The sequence below is a fragment of the Streptopelia decaocto genome (assembly GCF_964273445.1).
Source record: "Streptopelia decaocto genome assembly, chromosome: 1".
NCBI lineage: Eukaryota > Metazoa > Chordata > Aves > Columbiformes > Columbidae > Streptopelia > Streptopelia decaocto.
The window spans coordinates 14,211,524-14,238,731 of record NC_138663.1 but is presented as its reverse complement, the minus strand read 5'-3'; the positions used below and the strand labels follow the sequence as shown (position 1 = coordinate 14,238,731).

Below are 27,208 nucleotides of genomic sequence, written 5' to 3'. Positions count from 1 at the left end.
ACACATCTCACCGCTTCCCTCTTACCCTCCTTTTCACTGACAAGGAACAGACCGAAGGCTCAGTCGTTACTTTGGGCTGAGATTGAAAGAGAGGGTTTTTTTCATTTTTAAAGCACACTTAATAATAGAGGGCAAGTTTCTGCCTTTACATTAGGGGTTGCTGGTGAACATGTGATGTGCAGAACTCCTCCATCACCCTGGCCACAGAGGGCATCACCCCAGGGGCCTGCTAGTGAATATGCTCCACAGGGCTCTTTTTTGGGGTGCTCTCCCTCCCCCTTCTCTCTCTTCCCCACCCACACTGCTGCAAAAAACACCCATGGGCAAAAAGTTAGTAATGGCCAGAAAAAACAGTGTAGAGGGTGAGAGGCAGATCTGCCTTCCCAAAACCAGGGCAAGGGGAAGGGGACTCGGGGGACCATCCTTCTGGCTCAGTCCCAGAAGACAAGAGCTGCTGAAGACACAGCCTGCCCTGTGCTTGCTGCTCAGGGAGACAAACCACCTAAATGAGGACTCTGGACGGGAGCTTGAGGTCTCGTTAGCCTTGCTCTGGCCCTCAGTAGCCTTGACCTGCCCTCACACCCCTGTGCAACCCTGCCGGATTGCTGGAGCTTTCATCCTGGCATGCACGGATCCTGCTGAGGGTTTGCACGCTGGGTGCACAGGTAGCATCAGGCTGCATTACTGCACTCGTACAGCCAGAAAATTGTCCATAATTCTCTTTTAAAACTTTCTGGTATTTCTGCACATCTGTAGATGTTCTGCACGTGGCAAGCAGGAGTTTACAAGGTTCCTGTGTAATCCAAGATTTGGGATGTTAGGAAATCTGCTGCAACAGTGAGAGTTGTGTTGGAGAAATGAAATGTATCCACCTGCTCACTGAAATTGTATTGTACTTACACTGGACATTTCTAACGCTGATGAAAATTAATTTCAGTTTTATGGGAGGCATTTACATATGAACAGGCCTTAATGAGATACAAGCAGCTGTCAGTTGCTGACTTCATAAACAAATCAACACCTAATGACTGAATGAGAGTTTCAGGATAATTCAGTAAATGTAATTATGGTAGCTCAGAAGGTAGCAAATATAATTCTATCAGCTACAAATTTGCATTAGATTGTTAAGGTTTTTAATATCTGGAGGTAAGACAATGATTTTATTTGAAATCATATCTCAAAAAAAATTTATAACAGAAAGAACATCATTTCACTCACAGTTCATCTGGGAGTCACCATGATTTCCTTGTGCTTATGTAAAATGTCACTTAACAACAGTGACTTTTATTTGACATCAACCTGACTCAGAGACAATGTCATCAGAAAGCTAGATTGCCTTCCAGTAGCATCACAAAAACTGAGAAGGAATATGAGAAACTGTGGAGGTTTATTTTGCTTATAATAAAAAGCATTTGTAACTCCTTGATAGGACACTTCCCATTTGAATATGTGTCCAAATGTTGACTGTCCAGAAAACCAGTATTTTATCACTGAGAACGCAGCTGACAGCTCCTTATTCTCTTTTCTTAATTAAAACAGCTTTTTTAAATTGTTGATTGCCATTTTTAACAGCATAATCCTCTTAAGCTGTTGTTACCTTGAGGTGCAGAGCAGCCTTGGAAAGCTTTCAGAAACAGTGAGCAGGACTGGCTTGTCAGTGGCTTTGCTTTTGCAACTGTGAATTCAGCCTAACACACGTTTCTCTCACTCGAAAAGGAACCTGGATCCCTGAGAGCTTTTGTTGGCTGCAGCCGTGTGCCAGTGTCCCCACTATCCATGTGTCCCCATGACCTCCCTGCTGGGTGGGAAGCCAAGGGCAGCCCCTTGCTCTGCCATGGCCGTGGCTGGGGACTGCGGGACTCCCACAGCAATGAAGCGGTCCCCAGGGTAGAGCTCTTTGTCTGCAGCCAGATATATCCCTGCCCGCTAGGACGTGGCTCCCTGGGGACAGTCCCCAGCCGTCCAGCCGATGCAAACACCTCTGTTTCAGCTGCGTGTTCATCTCCAGGCAGCAAAGCGACTTCTCCCTTCCTCCCCTACCCTTAAATGAGAGAAATCTCCTGCCACGGCAGCATCTGCCTGGGGAGGCCTCTAAGTAACAAGCTCCACTTGTTACTTAGAGGAGATTGGAGATCACTCTTAACGTGAACTTGGAGAAATTTTTTACAGTGAGGGTGGTGAAACACTGGCCCAGGTTGCCCAGAGAGGTGGTAGATGCCCCATCCCTGGAAACATTCAAGGCCAGGCTGGATGGGGCTCTGAGCAACCTGATCTAGTTGAAGATGTTCCTGCTCATTGCCGGGGGCTTGGATTAGATGACCTTTGAAGGTCCCTTCCAAACCAAACTATTCTGTGATTCTGTGATTGACGTGCAACCACCACCTGGGACCCAAGGAGGAAGATGGAGCCTCCCCAGCGCTGTGCAGCTCTGTGCCTTGCATGGTGGCAGTCCCCAGCGGCAGGAACAAGGCAATGAGCTTGTTCAGGGAAATGTTTTGCTCAGGTGAAACTCACACAAGCCCCAGCAAGGGCTGTTGGCCCTCGTGTCAACTTTGTGCCCTGTGGTACAGGCCCAGCCCTGGGAACAGCCTCACAGCACTGCTGCTGGGGGTCTTCTCAGTGGGGTTTCAGGTGTGGTGCTCCCCTGGGCACTGAGATGCACATTGTTATTACCTGTGAGTTGGCTCTCCCCACTCTTTGTGCAGGGTGAGTGTGAGTGGAGTATCCCAAAAATCACCCATGCAGGTGCCCTGCAGGTACATTTGTACCCAGCAGTGGCCAGCAAGTGGCTGGGGAAATGCCATTGATGCCACACCAAACAGCACCGGGAGCTGTGCTCAGGGGGCACCACAATTTGTTTGGTAGCAAGAGACTTCCATGAGATGTCCACATTGCCCCTGTATCACTGTAAATCCCCCCCAATTTGGTTTAAATACCCCTGGGGCTGCAGATTCGCACTCCTCACCTCTACCCACACACCTTCATTAAAACTGGACAGGCCTGGCTGTGACGCTCTCCATCATCTGGGCAAAAAACACAACACAGTTTTATTGTACTGGAAGGTCACGGAGGGGTTTTGCCGGCTATAAAACCTTTCTTTGTTTTCCCTACTGTTATTTTCCTCAGTGCACAAGAGAGTTAACACCAGTCATTACCATTTTTCTGAAGCACATAGTCTCTGTCAGGGCTCTCTGCGGTGCCGTTGATGCTCTGTAGCAAACATGAAAACTACCACCGAGGTGATGTGCTGGCTTCAGAGCACTCAGAAAATACACAGTAAATAATTGTGGTGAATATTGACTGTCCATTGTGCCCATGCAAGCTTAGGAAGTCCTTCGTGTGCAGGTTACTGCATTGTGCACTTTTAATGGATAATTCATAGCTCTTGTAATGTAACCCATCAATACATTATATCCTGAGGGAGTATTTAATGGGCAGATCTGCCCCCACAGATTAGCTCTGCCTGCTGTAAAAATGCTTACAGTATTTTCATACCAAGCAGATACTTAAAACAGACAATAAAGGTCATTTCAATTAAAAATCAAGCCCTTATGCAGCTTGACTTGTTTTTTAAAAAAATAAAAATTGCAATTCTAAAAATTTCCCCAAGCATGTACTAAAATAATATTTGTATGTTTGTAGTATGCAACTGGATGGTTAACTGTTCTGCTGTACTGTCCATTTTAGCTGCACAGGCTGCCTCTATACATTTTTCCACTTCCATAAAGGCAAGCAGGTGGCTCAGCCACCTTTACAACATTCATTTTAACAGATCATTTTACATAGTTGTTTTTTTGTTTTTTTTTTTTTAATTAAAGTAACAGCATCGCATCCCATGCCATCACACTGTAGCCACATGGCTCAGAAACAAGCAAGGAAAGAAACTCCCACTTCTTGTAGTAACATTTCGCTCCTCATCCTCAGCCCACGCAGTCAGCCCTTGGCCAGGCACAGGTCTATCCCAGTTTAACGTCTGATTTTTAATTCTTTGCAGTCAGCCTTGCTTTCCCTGTCCATCCCTTCCACAGCTCTGAGACTCAGCCTCAGCACCCATGTTGGCCCCACCACCCCTTTTTTCCGAGACCCATCACATAGCGAGCACAGCCCCTTTTGCTCCATCATGGTGAACAATTTCCCATCTTTGTTTCACTTCACCCACAATTTATTTTCCTCAATCTCATTCTGGCACAAGCATGGAGCTTGGAGCTGCCACTAGGCAACACCTGTAATCTGTCAGCAGGTTGTCAGGGCAGCTTGGAAAGGATTCGACAACAACATTTACTCTTCTCGTGACTCTGTTTCTTCTCCAGCCTTGGTTTTTGGGGTTGATGGATGTCATGCTAGATTTGGCGAGCAGGAGTCACTCAGCATGGAAAATGCCAATATCACATTGGATAATCTCCTAGAGGGCCAGCACCAAGCACTTTTTAACAATTTTACCTGACTCCACTATAATAAAGGAAAACGAAGTTGTTGAAGAGAAACTATTTAACTAGAAAGGAGAAGCTACAGGAAGGTTTTCTCCTTGAAGAATATTAGATATCTAGAGTTTAGTTATGTATAGGCAAGTAATTTGATCCAATGATTCCCCACCACAAACCTTCAGTGGAATAGGTTTTGTCTGAGTAGTCGGCCAAGAGCAAGCATTTTGCATTATGGAAAAAAAATACATGCTATGAAACAGGATCTTTGTCAAAAACTTGTGATCACAATGCCACCAGTGTTATGTGAGCAAAATCTAGTTTAGAATAATCCTGAAAAAAGGAAATTTTTGTATCAAATAAAAACAAGTCGAATATTGTCAAATGGAAATAGCCAGTATTCAAAGGGAAAAAATTTAACACTCAAGAACTTAATCTTCACAGAATTTTTTATAATAGTATCAGAAGAAACCTTTTACACAACTTATAGCCTGTTGACTGTGACCAAAAATATAAAAATCAAAGTCATACCCTAGATCCACCTTTCTAATTTTGCATTCTGTCACCCTCACACGATGGCACTGAATAAAAATCCAATAATATACATTGATAGGTTTATCTTAACTTTGTGCATAAAGCCTCTGTAAAACTTCTGCAGCCTTCCTCCAAAATGTCATTAATGACTGAAAAGTCCATTATATAGCCCTGTGCAGCAAGTGGCATAATCTAAAAAATTCATTTACAAAAATCTGTATTTGCTTGTGCCAGCCTTTGCAGACTGGGCTGTGATTGTGATATCAATGTACTTTTTTTTTTTTATAGTTGCATTTTATCTTTTTCCCAACAGTTCTGTAAAGAATCACAAATTAAAGCGTTGTTATTGGTTTTAAGGTCCAGTGCCACGCGTTTCCGCTGGAGTCAGTGCTACTATACAGCCCAAGACGAATGGGCCTTGGACAACATCTACATCGGACAGCAGTGTCCCAACATGTGCAGCGGACATGGCTGGTGTGACCACGGCGTTTGCAGGTATAAAGCATTTGCCAGTTCTTAAATATGATGTCCTGATTTGTCAGGTATCCTGTTGGTTTGTATGCTTTTTTAATTTTTTTTCCTGGGGGGCGGGGGAGGCTGTTTTATTTTCACATTAAACATTAAATATAAAAGCACTGGGGGGGTTAGACCATTCAACCAACATTAACAGTGAGTTGCTCTACACCTTTCTGTCCAAGAACCCACGCACTTGGCAGATGCAGGCATTGGAAGAGCTTTCAGTGGCAGGGGGCTGCCCCGCTGCAGGTGTCCTGGTGGTTCCTCCAGCCTTTTGCAGAAGGACCCCAAGGACCAACTCAGTGCTGGGGCTGTTTCACTGGGTCACGAGGGCTCCAGGGACCAGCTCAGCAGCACTTGGCAGCTGCTGTCAGACCAGGTACCATACGAAGGGTACAGATCACTGCCTGCCAGCTTCAAACTGTGTGGACAAAACAAGGGTGTTTTAGAAATAAGATGTAGCTTTTTTCCATTATCCAGTTATTCTAGTTTGCTTCCAGGATCCAAAATTCCAATAACATCTAATTTTAAAAGGTCAGTGCACTACATTATGTAATTGTCAGTGACAAATAAAGTCTTTAAAAGCTTTATACTTTTACACTTCCTTCTAGGTGTGACTCAGGGTTTCAGGGTACTGAATGTCAGCCTGAAAATCCCCTTCCTTCGACCATCATGTCTGATTTTGAGAATTCAGATAGCTTGAAGACAGAGTGGCAGGAAATTATTGGGGGAGAGATCGTCAAGCCTGAAGAAGGTTGTGGGGTCATCTCATCTGGCTCCTCGCTCTACTTCAACAAGGTACTAACAAGGGATGGGAGACTGAGAAAGGCACGTACTGTAGGTTTGCACAGAGCATGATGTGGTTGTGTGGCAAAGAAAAGGAAGGTGGCAGAAAGCAGCACACGGTATGAGAAGTGCATTAAGCAATGCAGCTGTGCTTTGCAGGTAAAGAACAAACCAATCAAAAGAGAGAAGGAGAGACATATAATGGAAGGAAGTAAATCTCTCGTGTGCTGGGAATGTGTACATTCATACTGTCTTAATTTTCTGTTTTAAGATTTGGTTCTTTCTCAGCATCCAGCAACTCCCATTTGTTTGTTCTGTACTATTCTGGGCAAGAGATGGAGAAAGTTTGACTTTCCAGGGGCCAAGTAGGATTATTTGAGATTACAGGACCAATACTCATGAAAAAAAAAAACAAACTCCCCTCCAGACTTTTTGAAAGTGGTTAGCCTGTAGAAGGATACTCTTGTTTAGCTTTGCAGATGAAAATAAGAGAGCAGGAAAGAGATGTAGGGAATTCTGCTAATTAATAGCAATTATAACTAAAATAAAAAGAGGTCTTTATGACCAGATGTAAGATTATGGGTTGTAATCACAGATTTATTTTTTACTGTTGCTCCTCAGCTCTACTGCTGAGTTTTGTCTTGTTCTTAATTGAGAGGAAGAGTATAAACGCATCTATATGCTTCTCTTTTTAAGGTTTGATCAAACTGCCACTGCTGTCATAAGAGCCAGATTAGTCCCAGAAGATTAACCCAATACGCAACGCTGTGTAATTGTGTGTTGTTTACATCATTACAAAAATCTAACCCATCAAATTATTTTCAGCACTCCTACATAGTCTCACATCCAACTCCCCTGGAAATGCAGCTCTGCATTGAAAATTTTATAATAGACCAATCAGTATAACGAGCTAATTGTGATAATTGGATTTTTTTATATAATTGTCTTTTCTGTTAGATGCTTTTCCTTCTGGCTCAGTTCCTTATGCCAAGTTTCTCAAAGTAGTTTGCTAAATTAGAATTAACCTGCTATGATCTTTCTTCTGATTTCTGCTAAGGAGGAGTGAAAAACTAATTTAGAAATTCTTGGCTTCTTTCTATTGATCTCTAAGGGTTAGGTTATCATTCATTTCTTGAGTAGTAGCAGTCTGTGTGTCATCAACAGAAGGTGGTTTGTTTAATTTCTGTTTAGATCTTTTCCAAGGCTTCTAGTGGCCATGCTGGTAGATAATCAAGATTATTTTTATGGTTGCCAAACAGTTCTGTATTGTTTTGCGAGCTCATATTCACAGGCTCAATTTCTTTGCATTTGCTCAAATAGACATTTTTTATGTGAATGTTTAATGTTTACTACCATCATCAGTTACTGCTACCAGAATTAATGTTGGCTTTGTTCTGCCAACCCTCAATCTTTTGGTTTACAACTCATTTTAATCAATTGTAGGTGTGTTTGCAATACAGAGCTCTTTCAATTAGCCCCTGCAATTCCTCTGAGGCTTTATGTCACTCATGCCCTTTCTCAATTAACCTGGATCTGTAGTTAAACCTGCAGCAGGTAGAGCCGCTGTGGGTGTGGATATGGAAAACCCCCCTGGAAGAGTTTTACAGCCAGAGCTTGATCCACTGCAGGTCAGTGTGTTGGGTTTAGTTGTCACAGGCAATGCAAGCTGAGTTGCAAAAACACAAGCATTCAGTTTCCAAAAATTAGCCTAGCAGTGTGATGTGGCCTATTTGGTAGAGTCCACAAATGAGCTGTGGACCCAGGCTGGAATGCCAGTAAAGCAGAATGTTCTGAGAAGGGAAGCAATAGATATTTATCTGTGCTGAGTTTATCCTGAGCTGGATAGGAAGAAGGAAAAGGTAATGAATGGAAGAGGTATTATATTCATCTATCATGATATTAAAAAACATAGATGATCTTTTAAATCTCAGCTCATAAATCTTGTTACTTATGTTCAGCTAGATCATGTCACTTTTCTCAGATTTGTCAGGAAATTTGTCAGGAGGATCATGCATATACAAGTGAGAGACAGGGAAAAACATAAATTTTACTTGAAACATAAGCATCAGTTTATAACTTAACACAGGTTTCCCTTTTTTATACATTTTTGGTTTTGGAGATGGTCAGGAACTCATAATTTTTAAGGGAATAAAAACCAGTAGGCATGTTGCCACTTCCGCTCCATTTGGGGGGGGCGATACCAGGTTGCATCTTTTTCTAATAAATGCAGTCGTAAGATCATTGCATCCCCTCTCCAGCCACATGTATTTGGCTTTGCCCTACCTATTACAGCTTGTGGTGACATGGTGCTGTGCTGGGACAGGGCTGTGCCAGGCACGGGGCATGCGGGTCACCTCTATGGGAACGCTGCTCTTGCCCCATGTCCTGCCTCACCATGTATCAGCATCTTCTAAGGCGTGCGATGTGCAAGCCCACAAGCTCAGCCTCAAGCAGCAGAGGACCCAGGGAAGAGGGGAACAGGATAACTCCAGTTACAATTAAAGTCTCTTAAACCTTAAAGCTTTTTTTAGCTGAATATGCTCTGTCTTCCTTTACCAACATGCACAGAGTGACCGTGGTGACCACAGCATAGACATCCAAGAGCTGATTCCTGCTAGAACAAGAAAACATCCACGGAAAAGTTGTTGACTAAATGTTATGAGGTGATTTTTTCTCTGAGCTGTGCTCGAGTAAACCTGAAACCAAATCCACATGTTTTAGGTGGGAGACTCCTGGTTCACAACACTTATAGTTTTGCATAGTAGCAAATCCTACTCAGGTGAGACAAGAAGAGAAAATACCCCTCCCTGGTTGGTGTGCAGGAGATGGGCTTCAGGCAACAGCTATTGTAGGGGCAGTAATTTCAGATGATCAGGCAACCCTACACAGTGCAAGATTTGACTGGGGAAATGAGACTTCAGAAATGTCCTTTTACTGCTTTATGCCTTGTCATTAAAATGCTGAATACTTAAACACTTAGTCCCAGCTGGTTCAGGATACCCAGGATCTGTTCTTTGCCTTCCAAAGGTACTTGGCATCTTGAAGGAATGAGACAAAATAATTGTGTTGAAATTGCATTGTGAGGTTGCATTGTGCTTTGAAATGTAATAATAAAAATGTTTGTGCAATCACACCACAGTGATTAAGATACAAGCACAATCATTATCTGAATACCAAAAAAAAAAGTCATGTTAACATAAAATTCATCGTCTTCTATGTTGTGCAATTTTCTGTGCAATATTCATCTGTGTTGGAGTTTAAATATGTCTATTCATAGTGAAGGTGTCATATTTAATGCTATTTTCCCCCATCTGGTCTTTTTATTTTAGGCTGGAAAAAGACAGTTGGTAAGCTGGGATTTGGACACAACCTGGGTGGATTTTGTCCAGTTTTACATCCAGATAGGAGGAGAGAGTTCTTCGTGCAATAAACCAGACAGCAGAGAAGAAGGTGTGCTGTTGCAGTACAGCAATAACGGTGGCATCAACTGGCAGCTACTCGCAGAAATGTATTTCTCTGATTTTAGCAAACCCAGGTATAATTTTGGTCTAAATTAAATCCATACTGCATCAGTTCTTTTGTAAAAAAAAAATATTTCTCAGTTTATGAAAACCTGAATAATAATTTCAAGTTATAATACTTAAAAGCCATCATTATATGGAAACTTGTCCAGGCTACCACAGTAAACTCCTGTCACTAGGAAGGAAAAATCTAATGAAAACGGGCCTTAAAAAAACTGAAGTAAAATATAAAGTTTGCAATCACTCACCTACCATGTGAAACATGACTAAAACGTTAATATGTGCAAAACATTAGCAAGGAAATACAGAACTTGCCCAAAAGGGGTGCAGAAATCTACCATTTCCTCTGACTGGTTTCAGATGTAATGCACATGTATTAACGTCACATACCACAAAAAGTCAAAAGGTGATGTAGGGACTTGGAAGTATAAAACCACTGAGCTTTGTTTAGACTCTACTTCGTCAAAATTACAAGACACATCCAACAAAGGAGTTACATACTGAAACCTTCATCACTGGACCCTCCAATGCATTGTTTTTAGACAAAACATTTGCCCCTCTGAGAAAGCAACGGTGATGGTCCTTACTGAACATAGCTATGCGTATTTATTTTTCTGCTGCTTCAAATGTGGTGCAGTTTTTATTTTCCACTTTGTTATTTTCCAAAACATAAATCTAGGTATTCTCTGGAAAAAGAGGGTTTCCTATAGCCCTGACCAATTCTTCCACCTCTTTCTGCCTAACCAGCAAATGAAGCAGTGTCCGTGGTTCCAAATAACATGATAAAAAGAGTACTGAAATAAATATATGTATAAATGCAGATATGTAAGGTGTCTGAAACAGGACTGAACAAGTAACTGATTATTGTACTTTTCAACATAAACATAATTATATTTGAAACTTTAACTTTTATTGAACATCATTTTTGTAAGGTGTTTCCTAAATTGAACATAAAGGAAACTATCTGAGGAGACCCCAAGTTCTTGTATGAATATCCGTATAGGAGGCCTGAAATATTTTTATCCACAGTGAAAACTCTGCTACATATGAAAACTCTGCTACATAATCTACTGCATTTTAATAAAAGGATGGTATTGTCTACAAATAAGACCAACCAGCAGAACAGAATGAGAAATTACTTTTGGCAGCATATTTCACTGTTACTTGTTGGCACCAGAAGAATGTTAAAACTTCCTGAACATGAATTTGCTGAACAGTTTAATTCAAAGCTGAAGAGTTCAAATCAGTTCCTTATTCTGCGAGGCAATTTAGTAATGGAGAGCAAAAAATAGCCATTGTATTAAGGAGTTTACATTCTTCCCAGACAAGAAGGACAAAGAAGGCTTCTTGATATACAGTGTATAAATAGGTATCCAGATATACAGAGGATTTCTGAGGACTTCTACATGTAAGACAGATCCTGGGTTTCCTGCCTCTTTTCCCTGTTCAGGGACATTTCTCCTGTTTCTCTACAGACTGTGCTCCCTAAGGCTCTTCTGAATTTATGTTCTTCAGGTTTGTCTATCTGGAGCTGCCGGCTGCAGCCAAGACACCTTGCACCAGGTTTCGCTGGTGGCAGCCCGTCTTTTCTGGGGAAGGGTATGACCAGTGGGCCATTGACGACATCATCATTTTGTCAGAGAAGCAGAAGCACATCATTCCCGTTGTTAATCCCACTTTACCACAGGTAAGAGCACGCTGTGGGCATCCCCATGAAACAGGAACCATCATATCTGTTAGTAGACTTTCCTTTGAATATAGTTTTCTCTGAAAATACTGGGTGTGTTTAAAGATGCAGCTGTAGTGTTTGCAGCTGTAGCTCTCTTTGTGTGGTACTAACCTGGCTTTTATAAAACACCACTCTCCTAATCTTCATGATAGAGTGTGGAGGGGGTTTTGGTAGATAAGGACTTTGTTGATGAATTAGTCTGGCTCAAAGGAGTCTCAAGGCCACTTCGGGAAGCTGAGAACAGAATCTGCCTTGAGAAAGAGGGGTGTTCCATAATCACCGGGGTCCTGGCGTGGCGTGAATCATCGGACGTATCATCAGTGAGACTCCAGAGCACGGACAGCCCACGATACTCATTTAATGAATCCATGCTTGGAGCGTGGACGCGTGATTATAATATAGTTACGTATATAAGGAGACTTGTTTCTGTAATAAATGGCTTAGCGTGATTCACATTGAATCGACTGGTTTTGCTGAGTCCTTATCTCACTCTAACAATAGAGTATGTAATTATGTTTCTCCTCAAAAAGTCAAGACAGAAATCTTGGAAATTACAATTTTTGGAAAATTACAGAAAATGCGAATTGCAACATTTGAAAATTTATAGTTTTGGAAATTAATCTGAAGTCACACTGCAAGGTGATAGTACTTATTGTTGCTTTTCTTTTCATTTCTCACAGAACTTTTATGAAAAGCCAGCATTCGATTACCCCATGAACCAGCTGAGTGTATGGTTAATGCTGGCCAATGAAGGGATGGCCAAAAATGAAAGTTTCTGCTCTGCCACCCCCTCCGCCATGCTCTTTGGTAAATCAGATGGTGACCGGTTTGCAGTGACTCGAGACTTAACTCTGAAGCCTGGATATGTCTTACAGTTCAAGGTATTCCTTAAACATAAATCCCTGCAGAATATCAGTAAAACTGCCCTTAGTCAATACTTTCAAGATGTCACTGGGCCACAGTTCAGAACAAGGTGATAAATTATATAATTGCATAAACAGATGTGAAAAGCACAAGTATGAATTCATACAGCATAAAATATCACACTGCTTTCTAAAAGCATAGCCAAAACCTTGGTGCAGGATTGCTGTTTTACCCTTCCGGAGAAGTTTTAAAGCTTGTTGTTCATCAACATGTTTCAGAAGTGGATTGAAGTGACTGTCATTATATTCAAGTCAGTACTAGGAAATGCTAGTGCACTGTCAAGGGAAAAAGGATTTATCCCGTCTGGGGCTCTATGACTACAAAAGCTCTGATGCAATTTGTGTACATTTTTTGTATTTAATACTATTTAAGGACTTATAAGCTGCTCTGTACTCCAGTGTGGTTTTTTTCTTATAATTTACTTTCATTGTGTCAATGAATATAGGCTCCAATTAGCATTCTCTTCTCTAAAGGGCTTACAAAAATTTCAGTGATCTGACAATACACCAGAATATAGGCTCCAAAGAAAGTGTATTTGCTTTGACAAGCTCTTGTTTCTGAACCCTAATCAAAATTTTATTGAGTTTATAATGAAATCCCATTGGTGAATTCTGGAGGTTGGTTGCAATGCAATTTTAATGAGCTCACCACAAATACATGGTCCTTACATAATTGGTGGATACAGACACTGAATAATTTACAAGTGGAATTATTAAAGAGATCAGATGTTTACAGGCAGCTTTTCAAATATATTTCCCACAGTTCTATAAATAGAAAAGGTAGTTAGAAATAATGGGATTTGTAAAATAATCTCATTTCATCTAAAAGTTATGCTAATGAAATGCTATAGAAATTGAGAGGTTGCAGTACAATTTCTGAGTAGTCCTCCTAGTTTTATATCTTAAAGTGTCTAAAAACCAAAAATACTTCAATATATAAATACCTTTTTTATCCTGTAAAAGATGCTGTTTACCTCTTGACCACTTCAGTGGTTAAGTATCCTTTCTGTTGGTTGGTTGACGAACAGCAATTGAAAAATGGCTTAGTCTAAAAAAGCAATACTTAAAAATATTAACTACACCTTCCATTTCTGAAAGCCTTGGCAACGTAGCATAAATATACAAAGCATTAACAATATGTATCAGAGAACAGGGAGTTTTTTATAAAGTCTGTTATTTAAGACCTGAATTTATAATCCTGTCTTTTTCGGAGAGCTTTTAAACTGGCCAGCACATAAGTGTGTAAGTTCTATTTGCATGCTTTAATGTTAAACATATGGTGAAATGCTTTCCTGAGTTCATCAAATTTCCATTTTAAATAGCTGCCTGGAATAATTTTGCATTGATAAACTCAAAGACAGTAATTTGTCAAAATTATTTCATTTTACATGAATGATTTTGTTTTACATTTTACATTCTACAGCTCAAGTAGAATTTCTGCAATAAAATAATGAAAACTAATATTTCTCTGATAGCTTGAAAAATGAAGCTGAAAACTTCAAATCAAGCAGTTGATTTTTGTCTTTGTTAAATTCTCATTTCACATTTTAATATGCATTTTTCTACTTCATCCAATTCTGTTTTATTCTGGGGACCCAAACAGCACCAGCAGCTCCCAGACATCATTCCTGCCATGTCAATGATGAGGCTGTGGTCAGGGCTCATGGCCCAAAACAGGGGACACCTGCAAATCAGGCTGATCCCCTGGGCACATTGGGTGAACTGCAGATGGGGTCGATCTCAGAGGACACAGCTCTTCCTGCTCCTCCCAGGCACGAAGGTGCCAGGGTACAGTTTGCTGTTTGTGGCCTGTAATGCACCGGGACCTTCAAAAAGTTCTTTTCACGTTTCAGTGTGCTCAACCCAGTAATTTTAATGAAGGGATAGTGGGAATTTTTAATGAGAAATGTCTTATTTATGTACAAAACAGACCCTAAGCATCAGTCACTGTTTGCCAGCAGGGTTCAGAGCAAGCGTTCAGAGTCCCAAGCCTCCCAAACCGAAGTCGCAGGTAGCTTGCAGCCAATAAATATCAATAACAGTGCAGGTTTCTTCAGATCATATCTATTGCTCTGCTTTTTTGCAGCTGAACATCGGTTGCACCAACCAGTACAGCAGCTCTGCTCCCGTTCTGCTTCAGTACTCGCACGATGCTGGGCTCTTCTGGTCGCTCGTGAAGGAGGGCTGCTACCCTGCATCTCCGGGCACAAAGGGATGTGAGGGAAGCTCCCGGGAGCTGAGCGAGCCAACCATATATCACACAGGAGACTTTGAGGATTGGACAAGAATTACTATTGTTATCCCCAGGTCGCTTGCAGCCAGGTACTGTCCATTGTAAGCCACCGATGCCACTGGTACCCTTGAGTTAGCTACCTCTTCTTTGAAGTTACAGGAGGAAAAAAAGTTCCAAGATGTAAATAAAAACAATATTAAAATTTGGTAGATCTAGGAAAAATATACTGGAAGAAGCTTTCAATTTTAAAAGTGCCAGAAAAGTCCATAAAATTAAATTACAAACTAACAAAAAAGGAACCCAGAACATTTTAATTTTATGTCCATTTCTTCATCATGGTGCTGTCTGTCTTTATGCATATGAGTTAGGTCAGAGGCACCAGCATGAGAGTGATAAGTCTCTTGAATCAAAGAAGCCATTTCAACAGGATTAATTTTACAAACAGTCATCACTGAGCAAAGAAACCCTGCCAGGGTATTTGAGCTGCTGTGTAATGTGCTGTGTCACTGAAGGGGGCCGGGACATCCGAAGTCAAAGGAGGGAGAGATGATGGGTGTCCTCATCTGTGAATGCAACCTCAGCATTGGGTTAACACAAGCAAGAAAACATCAGATGGTCGAAGTCACAAATAAGCCATAAAATCCAGAGGCTTTTCTCAGTCTTACATGGATTGGCAGAAGTTTCTCCCTCCCCTTGCTCACTTTCTTACACCATCCACAAACTGCCCTGGTCTGATTTGCTACCTGCACCAAGCGCCCCCAGCCCCTGGCTGTCCCCTGGCTGTTCCCCTGGTGCCTCCTGCCTCTCTGCCCCTGGCAGCCACTCCAGTGCTGCCCCTGGATTTTGGCTCCATCCTCCTGCCACGGGCTTCTCATCATCCAGCCCCAGCACTGATATTGAGTATGTGGCAAATTGTGTGGGAGGGGAGCCTTTGCTGCAAGGAGCTGAAATAGCAACATGTACCGTAACAAGTTTGTCTTTTCTTCATTAATTAGCCAATAAAAACAGGTGCCAAATTGCACAGATCTGACACCAGCTAATTTGATTTACCCAAAACAAGCAGTGCAGAATCAATAGCAGCAATCTGTTTGGCATTATGTTCAGTAATGTGATCAGGAATAAGAAGCTCATGCTAAACATCAAAAATGTAAGTATTGCAAATACAATGAGGGTCTCAGCATTGTGGGTCACTTTGGAAATCATGGTTCATGGGTTCTGTGGAGAGCATCCGGTGTGATCAGTTGGTACAAAGCACTAGCACAATGATCGCCTACCTGCCAAATCTCAGTGCATAGCAGAAAAAAAAGCAATACGTTTATTACAAGGAGGATTTTATTTAATCCGTTGGATTAGCAATGAGATGTTAAATTGATTCCCTCACCTAGTGCTCCTATAAAATGATTTGACTAAAAGTTAAAGACTGAAAGTTAAAAGCCAAAGTATTTTTTCTTGAACAAATTTCCTGTGCCATGAGTCAGCTGGAGTAACTTAGTGTAGACTCACCGACGTCCCCAGAGCAGTTTCAGTTATACAAGCTGAGGATTAGATCACTGTTTTCCAGGAATTTCATGTTATCATCCAAGAACAAAAATTTTGTATTTCTGTTTACGTGTCCTGTCGGACTCATTATTTGTCATTATTTTTGTAAAGTGGATGATTTTTCTTGTATCCAAATTACTTGAAAGCTTTCTGCTCAGAATTAGATGATCCTGTAATAAAGTCTGCATCACTGCCATTACTGAGTTATTTTCATAAGTACCATAAGAAATGGAGTTCTGGGATTTCAAAATGTAATCAGTAGTTCGAGTTGAACTGAGGAGTGAAAGACATCTTCAGAGTCACATCTAATCATTCACTCTTGTTCACAAGACCATCTATCTGTTCTTTGCATCACACTGGTGGATATGGCCCAAAGAAGCCAAAATACATTAAAAAAAAAAAAATATCCGTAGGTGAATATGCACAAAATGTAGGATGTCAGAAATACTTTCTAGGCATCTATTTGCATCTTATTCACAAAAGACTAATTTAGCAAAACCTCCTTACAAACAAAGAGCACATAAAATACGCAGTGGGTATTGAAGCTGGGAATAGTAATATTGTGCCTTTTGCTGTTTTTTCTCTACAGTAAGACTCGATTCCGCTGGATCCAGGAGAGCAGCTCCCACAAGAGCGTGCCTCCCTTCGGCTTAGACGGCGTTTACATTTCTGAGCCTTGCCCCAATTACTGCAGCGGTCATGGGGACTGCGTCTCGGGGGTCTGCTTCTGTGACCTGGGCTACACAGGTAAGACCTTTTTAGGTGGGATTACAGCAAGCACTGGCCGAGTTAAAGCTGTAAATCTAGCATCTTGATTTTCCTCTCCAGTATTCTGGAAAAATATATGATGACATAAATTTTATGGGCCGCCAGCAAGAATCTTTTCATTTTGTTAAATAAAATTCAGCACAGGCCAAATAGAGTAGCTGAAGGCAGTGGACAACAGTGATATTTCTGGCAACCACAATCTTTGAACACCACCATCTGTAGGAATGGGGAAGGGACGAGTGATAAAAGAGAAAACAAAACAAAATATTATAAACTAAAAAGTCTGTTTAAAAGCCTTTGGATCATCTTCTAAAGAATTGCTGCTGGTTTTGAGTCCCCTGGCCATCAGATGGCATGGGACCAGGAGGGAACATATGTTCTGACAAGCCGTTCTGTGGAAAATTCTGCTCACTTGTGGTTTCAGGGGCTTTTATGCTGAAACACACACACACACACACACATACACATACACGCACACACAAAAAGAATAACAGTGATTGACACAACCAGTTGCACACTGCACTCTTTTCAACCCTCTGTACCGACAAAGCAATAAGCTAACATCATTTGTACTATTTGTTTAAAACAAAATAAAAGGATACTATTTTTCTGTTTACATAAAATGCCTTATCAACACAAAGTGTGGCTGTTTTTCATCTAGTGAAATAAGCCATCTTGGAGTTTAGAGAAAGAAGGATTATTCTGCCTACAAAAATTTATAAAGAGGACACGAAAAGGTACATCCTGTCATCAGGGCATTTTTTTAGAAAAGCTTGGTACTTTCTCACATGTGGATGCAACAGAACTGTCTGCCAGTGTACTGTATCTGACCTTTATTGCTTCAGCAGTTTCATCAAAATATCTCCTATATTTTTTTCTTTCTTGAAGCATCACATGGAACCTGTGTGTCTAATGTGCCTAATCACAGTGAGATGTTCGACAGGTTTGAGAGGAAGCTAAGCCCTCTCTGGTACAAGATAACAGGAGGTCAGGTTGGGACAGGCTGTGGTGTGCTCAGCGATGGAAAATCTCTGTACTTCAATGGACCTGGCAAAAGGGAGGCGAGGACTGTTCCCCTGGATACCACAAATATCAGGTCGATCCTCAGTTCTGCTTCTCACAATTGTCTGTGTATTCATGTTGTCTCTGCTATTACAAGTGTAGATGTGAGTAGGTGTGAAATGTTCTTCTGGTAATCAAAATTTGTATAAGAAATCTTAAAGCCAGAGAAATTACTCTTTTGTTCATTCTGGTGTACTACATCATTTTCTTGAGATGGAAAACTTGGGTTAGAAATGAAATGGAATAACAGCATAGTTAATGCTAACTGTTTATCTTTCTGAGGAGATGGTTTGCATTGTATTCTAAATGGACAGGCAGAAGATGTGGTCTTGAGACTGCACAAAACCTAGGAGTCTGCCTGTAGCTGGACAGAAAAACTCCCTTTCCGCTGTCTGCATTGAACTGCAGGCACACCAGTGGTGTAGCAATGAGCTCTTGTTTACTTGCCAGATGTTCTGAATTAGTCCGTTTGCCAGAAGTGCAAAAAAAATGGAATGTGAATTGTTTCTGAATAGTCAAAGGTTAACAAGCCTTCACCTCTCTCCTTGTTACCACCAAATCCTGCTCTGCTGGTAGCAATTACCCTTTCTCTCTCAAATTGTCTAATTGATTAATGCAATTAGGATAAACAAAGGGCTGTTAATTCTAACCATTATTTAGCCTGGAGTTTGCTGCTGCTTTGTCCAGTCTCATGAGGGATAATGCACCTGAAAACTTGCCCACCCTACAGTTATATCAATTAGCTTCATAAAAAGTATTTCTCATGACAATTTTTCATCCAGAAGTAAGTAATGCTGTGATTTGCTGGCTTATTTAATTTGTGTGATCAATTGGCAAAGATTGGCCACCAGTTACTGCTGCCACCCTCCAGCTCAGACACGTGGTGCTCCTTGGGGCAGTACAGGTGCTGTGGTTTTGGGGACATCCTTAGCTGCTCCCCAGCATAGCACCAGCTGCCTTTCCTCCGTCCCCTGCGTGTCTGACAAACACGGGAATTATTTACATAATTATGTATATTGCTTAATAATTAATTAATTGTTTGACAAATACACTTTGGACAAGTACATGTTCGCATTGGAACTCTGAGAAGATCTTAGCACTTCTCTTCTGTTCCACCGTCTTTTTAAATTTCATGTCTTTAATCCTGTGAAGCATAATATTGGGAGTAGCCGCATCATCAAGAAGTCTATGTTCAAATGGATTTTTTGAGTTACTCCTTCTTTCCCTGAGAAATCTTTTTTTATAAAAGAAAAGAATTTTCTTTAGCTTTAAGATTACTTTGAAACCATTTTTAATGCCAGATATTCATATTTATAGCTTTCCATTTTTACAGAGTTTGAACCACTTCAAAAGCCAAAAGAAGTTTGAAAATACTGAGCAATGTTCTTTCTTGATTTTCTAAATCTACCACTATTTCTGTTTTGCCTGAGAACATGGTTGTCTGATGACTCAAAAACTGCCCCAAGAATGTAAATGGCCAGAGGGACACCTGATAAGAGCAACTAAGATCCCTCTTCTGAACACGTTTGCTAATTGAGCTGCTCTTCTGCTGAGACTGATCATTCTGTCAAAATAAACAGGCATCGAATTTTTTTATAAGCATCACAGTGAGAAGCTTAACTTCCTTGAACAAGACAAGTTTGACACCACATCCTTGGGCTGTTTGCTAGACAGAACAAAAGCAGCGGTCATCTCAAACACAAATGGGACTTGTATCGATTTTTCAGTTCCTTCAGCCACACCTGTGCTCAGGGGTAGGATCCATGTCATGTAGCCTGACTAGAACATGGACTCATTGGATGACAGCAGATACCCCAGGCTGCTTTTATGCTCAAATGAAAGAAATTGCTACTTCAAAAGGACAATGCAACTCATCCTAAAATAGAGATAGTTAAAGCCAGTGGTATGTTTTCTGGAAGCAGGTATTTTTGTCACTAATTATAAGGGAATCTGGGTTGATCATGTAAGATTTAAGCATTCACTTTTTCAACATCTTGCTTAGAACAGGTGCATCACACTTAGATGTTTGAGACCATTGGTAACACTAACTGGGTCATTTTTTCCTAGAAGCAAATGCAGATGAAGTTTGTGAGAATGTGAAGGCTTAACTAAAAGACCCATGCCATAAAAAGATAATTCCTTCAACTATAATTTTTTTCTGTTATTGGAGCTAAAATTAATGTCACTTGAAAGAGGCGATTAGAAGGAAGCACTTTTTCCCATTTTGATATTACTTTTTGCATTCAGTCGTGCTTTCCATAGGATTTAGTTATCTTATTAGGGGTCATCTTAGCCCCTGCACAGTTATCTTTTATTTGTGTGGGGGGTTTTTTGGTTGGAGTGTTTTGGTTACCAAGTAAACAGCAGGAAAATATGCCTTGAAAGACATACCATTAGATATGTGGATTGAGAGTGTGAATAGGAAGGCTGACACTCCTGCAGTAGATTTTTAAGCTTCTTATTTTTCAGGTTAATAGTGTTTTCCCAGACCTTTTAAGATCTTGTTTCATTAAATCAGGCATGGAAGAGCAAAAAATTGAAAACTATTGCAAGACATTAAAGTTTTATTTTCATTCTGAATTCCCACAGATCTACCCAAGCTTATTCCCTATCATCTCGCTTCAGTTATAGCTTTTTGAATGTGAAGTGTAAATTTTATGTAAGGGATGTGAAGGATTTTTGTTCTTTTTTGTAAGAAGGACAGAGACCCTTTTCCCCCTCACCCTTCTTTTCCCAGAGGAGTGGGGTCCATGGGGGCTCGGTGCTCCTGGCTCGCTCTGCTCCAGAGGGGTTGAGATTTGCCAGCCTGAGGTGCACAGTGTTCCTCAGGGAAACAGCCCAACAGGGCACTGCTGAGCTCAGGTTTCATGCTAAGAGCATTTAAAACTAAAGCTTGTTCCCTGAAGACCATGATTGCAAACCAGCACTCTATGTTTAGCATGTATATTAAGTTCTATCATAATTTTAGCTTTGTTTGCCCTATTGTCTCCCTATTCCTTTATATGATGGACTGCACTTTTTTTCACACACATTAGCAGAATGTCCTGTAGCACTGAGAGAGTTGTAACTGTCAAAATTCATTTCACCCAGACCATTTTTTGCCCTACGCTTCAGAAACCCCCTGGAGTCTCTCCATCCCTTCCCTTTTGCATGGCCCAGTGCTCCAAAGGCACAATTTCACCAGCAATATTTCCATCCTCCTGACTGACAACACGATACTTGGATGCATTTTGGTTAGTGATGAGCTACTGCCTCCCGTTTTGATGGTCTATCCCTTATGACACTCTTCACTATCTGTTCAGTGAGAGCATTTGCACACAGTGCCTACCTGGCAGCCAGATAAAAATCACAGAATATATTTATTTTTTCCAAGCGGTGACATCTGGCTTGTTAGCTGACTTGGCTCCTGTCTGCGTTACAGACTCTGTTGCTAATGACTGTGCAACCATCCCAGAGAGCTGTGCTGGGTCAAGAGTTTGCAGATCAGATGGGCTGATTCACCCTTCTGCAGAAAGGGTGTTTTTTTGTCTTTTGTTTCTGCTTTTTACTGATCTTTACATTTGGCAGACATAAAAGAGTGTCGCATCATAGAACTGTAAATCTTTTCACCTTTGAGACCACTGTCTAGTGTTTTATTGCCTGAATACTGACAACAGAGCTGCAGCAAACAATAAGACCTACCTGGCTAAATAACATAATACTGTCAGCCTGTCTGTTCTTGAGCTATCTATGGGGTTGTATTATGAATAAGACTGATGAGTATGTTCTGGCTTGTCCTAGTCCCTATAGGTATATAAAACATCTCAAGTAGGAGATACCAATTTCTTTAACAGAATCAGAGTACAGCTGGTTTTTGAATTGGAAGAGGATCATGATATTGTGTATGATGCAGTGTGTGAGGGGAAACTGGAGTCCTATCTGCATCATACTGGCTCTGGCTTGTTTGTGATCTTACTGATGTCACTACAAATTAGGACCAAATCCCCTAAAGTGAAAAGAGTTATCCTGGTGGGGAATTATTTGGGTGACAAATCAAGCCTTTTCTCTTCACACAGAGACACAAATTCACCTTGAAACTTAGTATTTAAAATAAAGAGGTTATCTACAAGCAGTAGAATTAATGAAGCCTGGTTTCCTTTAAATTTGTATTCTCTTTTTTTCCCCAAAAACCTCTGCTTGTCAATGACCTCATCCTTCCCTATGTGCTTCATAAGGACACTTCCAGCACAAGGGACAAGGAGTTGCTTCCCAAAAACATCACGTAAGCACGTACTCCAATAGTCATAACGTAACAGGCAGGCATCAAAAACTGGCTAGGAAACAAGGAGGAGAACGGCATCACCAGCATTCAGCACGCAAAAGCTCAGTGTGGGGACAAGTCCAGGTTCCCTGCTTGGTTCAGGAGCTGTTTTGGGTATGCAATGCAGACAACCTGTGAAGAAGGCGTAGGTGAGGGGGCAGTGGCATTATCATTATCTCAATGCTCTTTACATTGGTTGTAACCAGGTAAGGGTCAGATAAATGTCAGAGACATGCATTCGAATTTGGTAAGTGAGCTGCAGGACATTAATTAAAACAAATTGCTGTTATATATCACAATAGTACATATCTAAGAGGAAATGTAAACTACTCTGATATCACAAAGTCACAATTTAAAATATAAGTTCAGCAAGGGCATTAGAACATCACTGTAGATTGGGAAAAACATTTACCATATTTTGGAACAAAAGGATGGGATGACTATTAATTCAAATATAGCTAGATAGGCATGTTCCAGGCTTAGCCAAAGTTCTGTCAATAAAACCAGTGGCATTGTCTCAAAGGGATGTTGCAGCTTTAGAATGTTTGCAGAAAAAGCTTATGGGAAAAAACAAGGACATGGGAAAACTTTCGTGCGGAGCAACAGATGAAAAGACTGCCATGGTTTACCACAGAAAGGAGGAGGAGAAGATAGGGAAGTGATAAAAGCACTGACTACACTGAAGGTTGCAGAAAGGTAGATCAAGAACATTTTTTTCCCCATCTCATTACATGAGAACAAGGGGATGTTCGATGAAATCAAAATGTATAGGTTCAAAATCAAAGGGTCTAATTCACAAAATGTCTCATGAAATCTTTTCACTGAAAATTGTTTACATCAAGAATTTAAGGACCAAAAATGGATTGGTGGTTTAGGGAGGATAGAATAATTTTATTAAAACTATAATATTGTATTTTAAAGCTTAAACCAATTTTCAGGTAAAAGAGGTCAAGGTAGGATCTGACATAAGGAACATATTTGCCTGCTTTGGAGTTTTTGCGTATTTGTGTAAAATAAAGAACTGCTAAAATCTGCTACTCAGTCCAGCAAACATTTATGAGACACAAGATCAATAAACCACATCACTTTCTTCTGTCTTGGGTCCTCCATGGTTTCTTATGGCAATGCTTGATTTCACTGGGAACATTACCTGATCAATAAGCCTGGAATAATGACCTAACTAAAAATGCCACATCAGTTAAGAAAGGTGAATTATCCTGACTGATCTTGTGCTATCAGATGATAATTACACTTCTCTTCTACCCTGATTTTTTTGAACAGGCTAGTTCAATTTTATGTACAAATTGGAAGCAAGACAATTGGTAACTCCTGCAACAGACCAAGAGCCAGGAATGAAGGTAAAGCCTCTTTTCCTTATAATAAGCTTTTTGTATTTTGGGTCTTCCACAATGTTTTTGCCTTTTACTGCCTTAACAAAATCAAAAAGATTGTTTTATTTTTAATATAAATAGATTATCTCTTCAGTTTCTGTAAACATTGCAGAAAACTATTTACTTTTGTTCTGCCTTTGTATTCAAACTTATCTCCACCGAACCTAATAGTGATCCATCAGCAAGAGTAACTTTGTTGCAGCTGTGATGGTTTAAGACTATTTACAAGAGGTGTAATATCTTTTCTTGTGGAAAAAAGGTAAATTTATAAGTACACAGGACTTTCTCCAGATCTGAAACAAAAGAAATAAAATTCATGTTCAGGCTAAAGTGGGCAATTTCCATTTCTGATGTGAAGAAGAGTTGTGTTCCTGAAAACTTGTTCAGCTTCTCAACTGCACCAGTGGATCTAATAGAAGTTTGCCTTCCAACCAATCTCATGCATGATTTACTTGGAATGCAAAATCAAAAAGCCACAGCTGTAAATATATTTAGACTAAAGAAATTCATCTCTCCCAGCTGTGTTCCCTCTTATTTTACTCGCATGCTTTAGAGTTTTGGGGGTAGGGGGCTGGTATTTGCATTTGAGAAGGACCGTCAGAGTTTCGGAAGCAGATTTCCCATGTAAAGTTGCCTAGTTGTATGAAGACAGATCACTGACATCTGGTAGATGAGCAAACCTCGTTTTTCTCTCAGCATAAATCATTTACCATCAGTGGACTGTTTCCTGATGCATGGCACTTACATTGACACTGACTCAGAACTGTCACCTTTCAGCATAGGCTGAAACCTCAGGGCTTGATTCTCATTTGGACCAGTAAGACACAAGAAAATCCATTTTCTTTTAATTTACTCCAGTATAAAAGAGTTTTAAGAGAAGAAATATACATTAGTGTTTCTTTCTTGTATTATTCCCTGTGATGAGCTCTTAAGTTACTTCATAACTCTGCTATGTCCTAGTATTTGCTACACTTTGTGTAAGATCTGAAGACTATTTAAGATCATCTAAATGTTACGATTCTGTGAGCTTGTGCAAGCAGCATGAGCAGTGTGAACTATCCATATTGGGAGCACAACTATCAGAATTACAACTTAGTATCCCACATAAACTGCAAGGATACCCAATATGAAATAAACACTGACTATATTAAGAAAATCACATTTTTCCTAAAGTTTCAATGGTACAATCACTAGTTTCACTGAGGTTGTATTGATAAAAGATTTGATCCTTTGAGTTTGGTGAAGAGAAGCAAGATAACATGTGGTATCTGGTGAGTTCATGTCACCTTTGCAGAAAGACTTTATCCACAAAATGTTCCTGGAGCAGGAGATGCTAATAGGGTAAGGGAGACACCAAAAGTGCCGTGCACTGGACAGGGTTGGCAGCTCCCGAGTACAGGCTGAAGAGTTGCCCTTCTTTGCTCTGTACAGTCAGACTAACTGCCTTCCTTAATTCTAAACACAGGGCTTGTCGTTCAATACACAAATGATAATGGGATCACCTGGCATTTGCTGAGAGAACTGGACTTCATGTCATACCTGGAACCACAGGTTGTTTCCATAGACTTACCTCGGGAGGCCAAAACGCCCGCCACCGCTTTCCGCTGGTGGCAGCCACAACACGGTAAGGAACGCCATCCTAAAAATTCATTAAGCAGATTTACACAACCTGCATGGCAATGCTTCTCAGTATGGAGATGTTCTGCAGAAACCTCAGCTTACCAAAAATACAGCATGGTGAAGAGTGTGGGTGCTGTAGGTTTCCCCAGTCATGCTGCAGTCATGATTTTCTTTTATAGCACCAAGCAAAATAGTGGGCTTAGGAGTAAAATTGTTTAAGAGCTAAATTTGAAACAAAGATGCTGAGAGATAACAAAGGGGATGAGAAAAGAATATTACACAGAAAAGTCTAAATAAGATCAGCGGATTTACCTGAGTATAGAGTGACCTGGGATGCAAAATGGCTTACACATTTTATCTCACTTCTTCTCTGTTTTGGAAGAGGAGGCATAACTTGGCTCAGAATCTGCCTACCTGGTGGATCCCATCTCACTATTTTAATATCTCCAAACTTCAAAACAGGACCCACATCCCCTGCTATTTCTGGTGTCCCAGCACCCTGCTCCCCTGCCTTCTGCTTCACCTCCAAAGCCTGCTCAGCCACATCCCACATCCTCAGCTGAAAGTAAAACCCTGGTGCTGATACCTACAGGCACTATAAGAGCTCCCACCTTGCACAGGAGCATGTTACCACTATTAAAAGTGTCTTGATGAAGTGTCTCGCCTCTGTGCAAGGCAGCAGCTCTTGAATCCCTGCAGGAAATATAAGGTGATGTTCAGAAATATGGCGAAGTGCATTTTAACAGCAATTCCCCGGGGAGAAAAGCACACAGCCTACACTCAGGCAATTATGGCATGCAGCTTCTTGGATATCATTTATCATTTTGATGGCTGATTTTTATTCACCCATTTTCTTACAATGTATGTGCTGGAGTTAATTGTCCTCACTAGGCAAGAGAGTAGACAAGGCAAGAGGGATGTGATTTAGTTAAGAAGCCAGTTCATTTGGGAAAAATGCTGGGCAGCAACTGGTACACCCCAGATCATTGTTCTGCCACGATTGCTTGCACTGGCGAGTGGTGCAATGTCAGACCTGTTGCTCCCTACCTGTGTCCTGCCCATGGTTGCTTGCTCTGGGCACACCTGGGTGACATCTGTCCTTGCTGAGAGCAGTCACTCTAACACCACCTGAGGGCAGTCCTGTGGCTCCCAGTAAGAGTGAGAATTTATGACTGGAGCTGGAAATACCATCTTCCATACCAGTGCCCATAGGCGACAGCGACTCCTCATTACAGATATTATCTCCTTCATAGATTGTCCTCAGTCTGCTATAATTCAGTGCAGAGTGGCCATATCAGCTCTGACCTACGTTCCTCACAGTGGCAAGACAAAAGTCCTGGCACATTGCTGTGAGTTCATAATTTATTGTGAAGACTTTCCTTCTTCTGTGAAGGCAGTGACTGTACAGCAAGATGGCGTTTTCAGCATGCCAGTAGAAAGGCGAATTGAAATGAAGGCTGGAGATGATGTTGAACTGACATGCCTGTAGGCTGGAGAGCAAGAGAAGAGAGGTTTCCAGGAAGGAGAAGGTGAAGAGCACTCTATGAATATCATCTATATCAAGAGCCTTCAGCATTTTTCTCTGTGTACTATTCTCTTCCATACAATAGATACTTTGGGAACTAGACAGAAGACATTCCAGGTTATCTGTGGAGACTGGCAGGGAAGTTGTGAGCCATAAAATGAAAATCCCCAATCTAGAAGCTTAGGGTGTGTCTCCTTCAGACACAGGGAGAGCATCTGATGACAAAAGCACTGAAGCTTGAGGAATGAAGCAGGAAATACCTGTGTTTATCTGAAATAGATACATACTCTAGAGTCCAGACTCATCCTTGAGCCATGTTTTAGTCTTGTTTAACAGTGCT

At 40.9% G+C, this 27,208-nt stretch overlaps 1 protein-coding gene across 2 annotated transcripts in view; it reads left to right on the top strand.

The window, feature by feature from the left end:
* Positions 1-27,208, top strand: part of RELN (reelin) — a 287,210-nt gene that overhangs the window by 207,008 nt on the left and 52,994 nt on the right. For both annotated transcript variants that reach the window (XM_082063244.1, XM_082063243.1), the window contains exons 23-32: positions 5,313-5,450; positions 6,083-6,269; positions 9,587-9,792; positions 11,294-11,465; positions 12,188-12,388; positions 14,517-14,752; positions 16,792-16,949; positions 17,859-18,066; positions 23,614-23,690; positions 25,189-25,347. In XM_082063244.1, the coding sequence (XP_081919370.1) occupies positions 5,313-5,450; positions 6,083-6,269; positions 9,587-9,792; positions 11,294-11,465; positions 12,188-12,388; positions 14,517-14,752; positions 16,792-16,949; positions 17,859-18,066; positions 23,614-23,690; positions 25,189-25,347 (1,742 nt within the window). The remainder of the gene's footprint in view (positions 1-5,312; positions 5,451-6,082; positions 6,270-9,586; positions 9,793-11,293; positions 11,466-12,187; positions 12,389-14,516; positions 14,753-16,791; positions 16,950-17,858; positions 18,067-23,613; positions 23,691-25,188; positions 25,348-27,208) is intronic.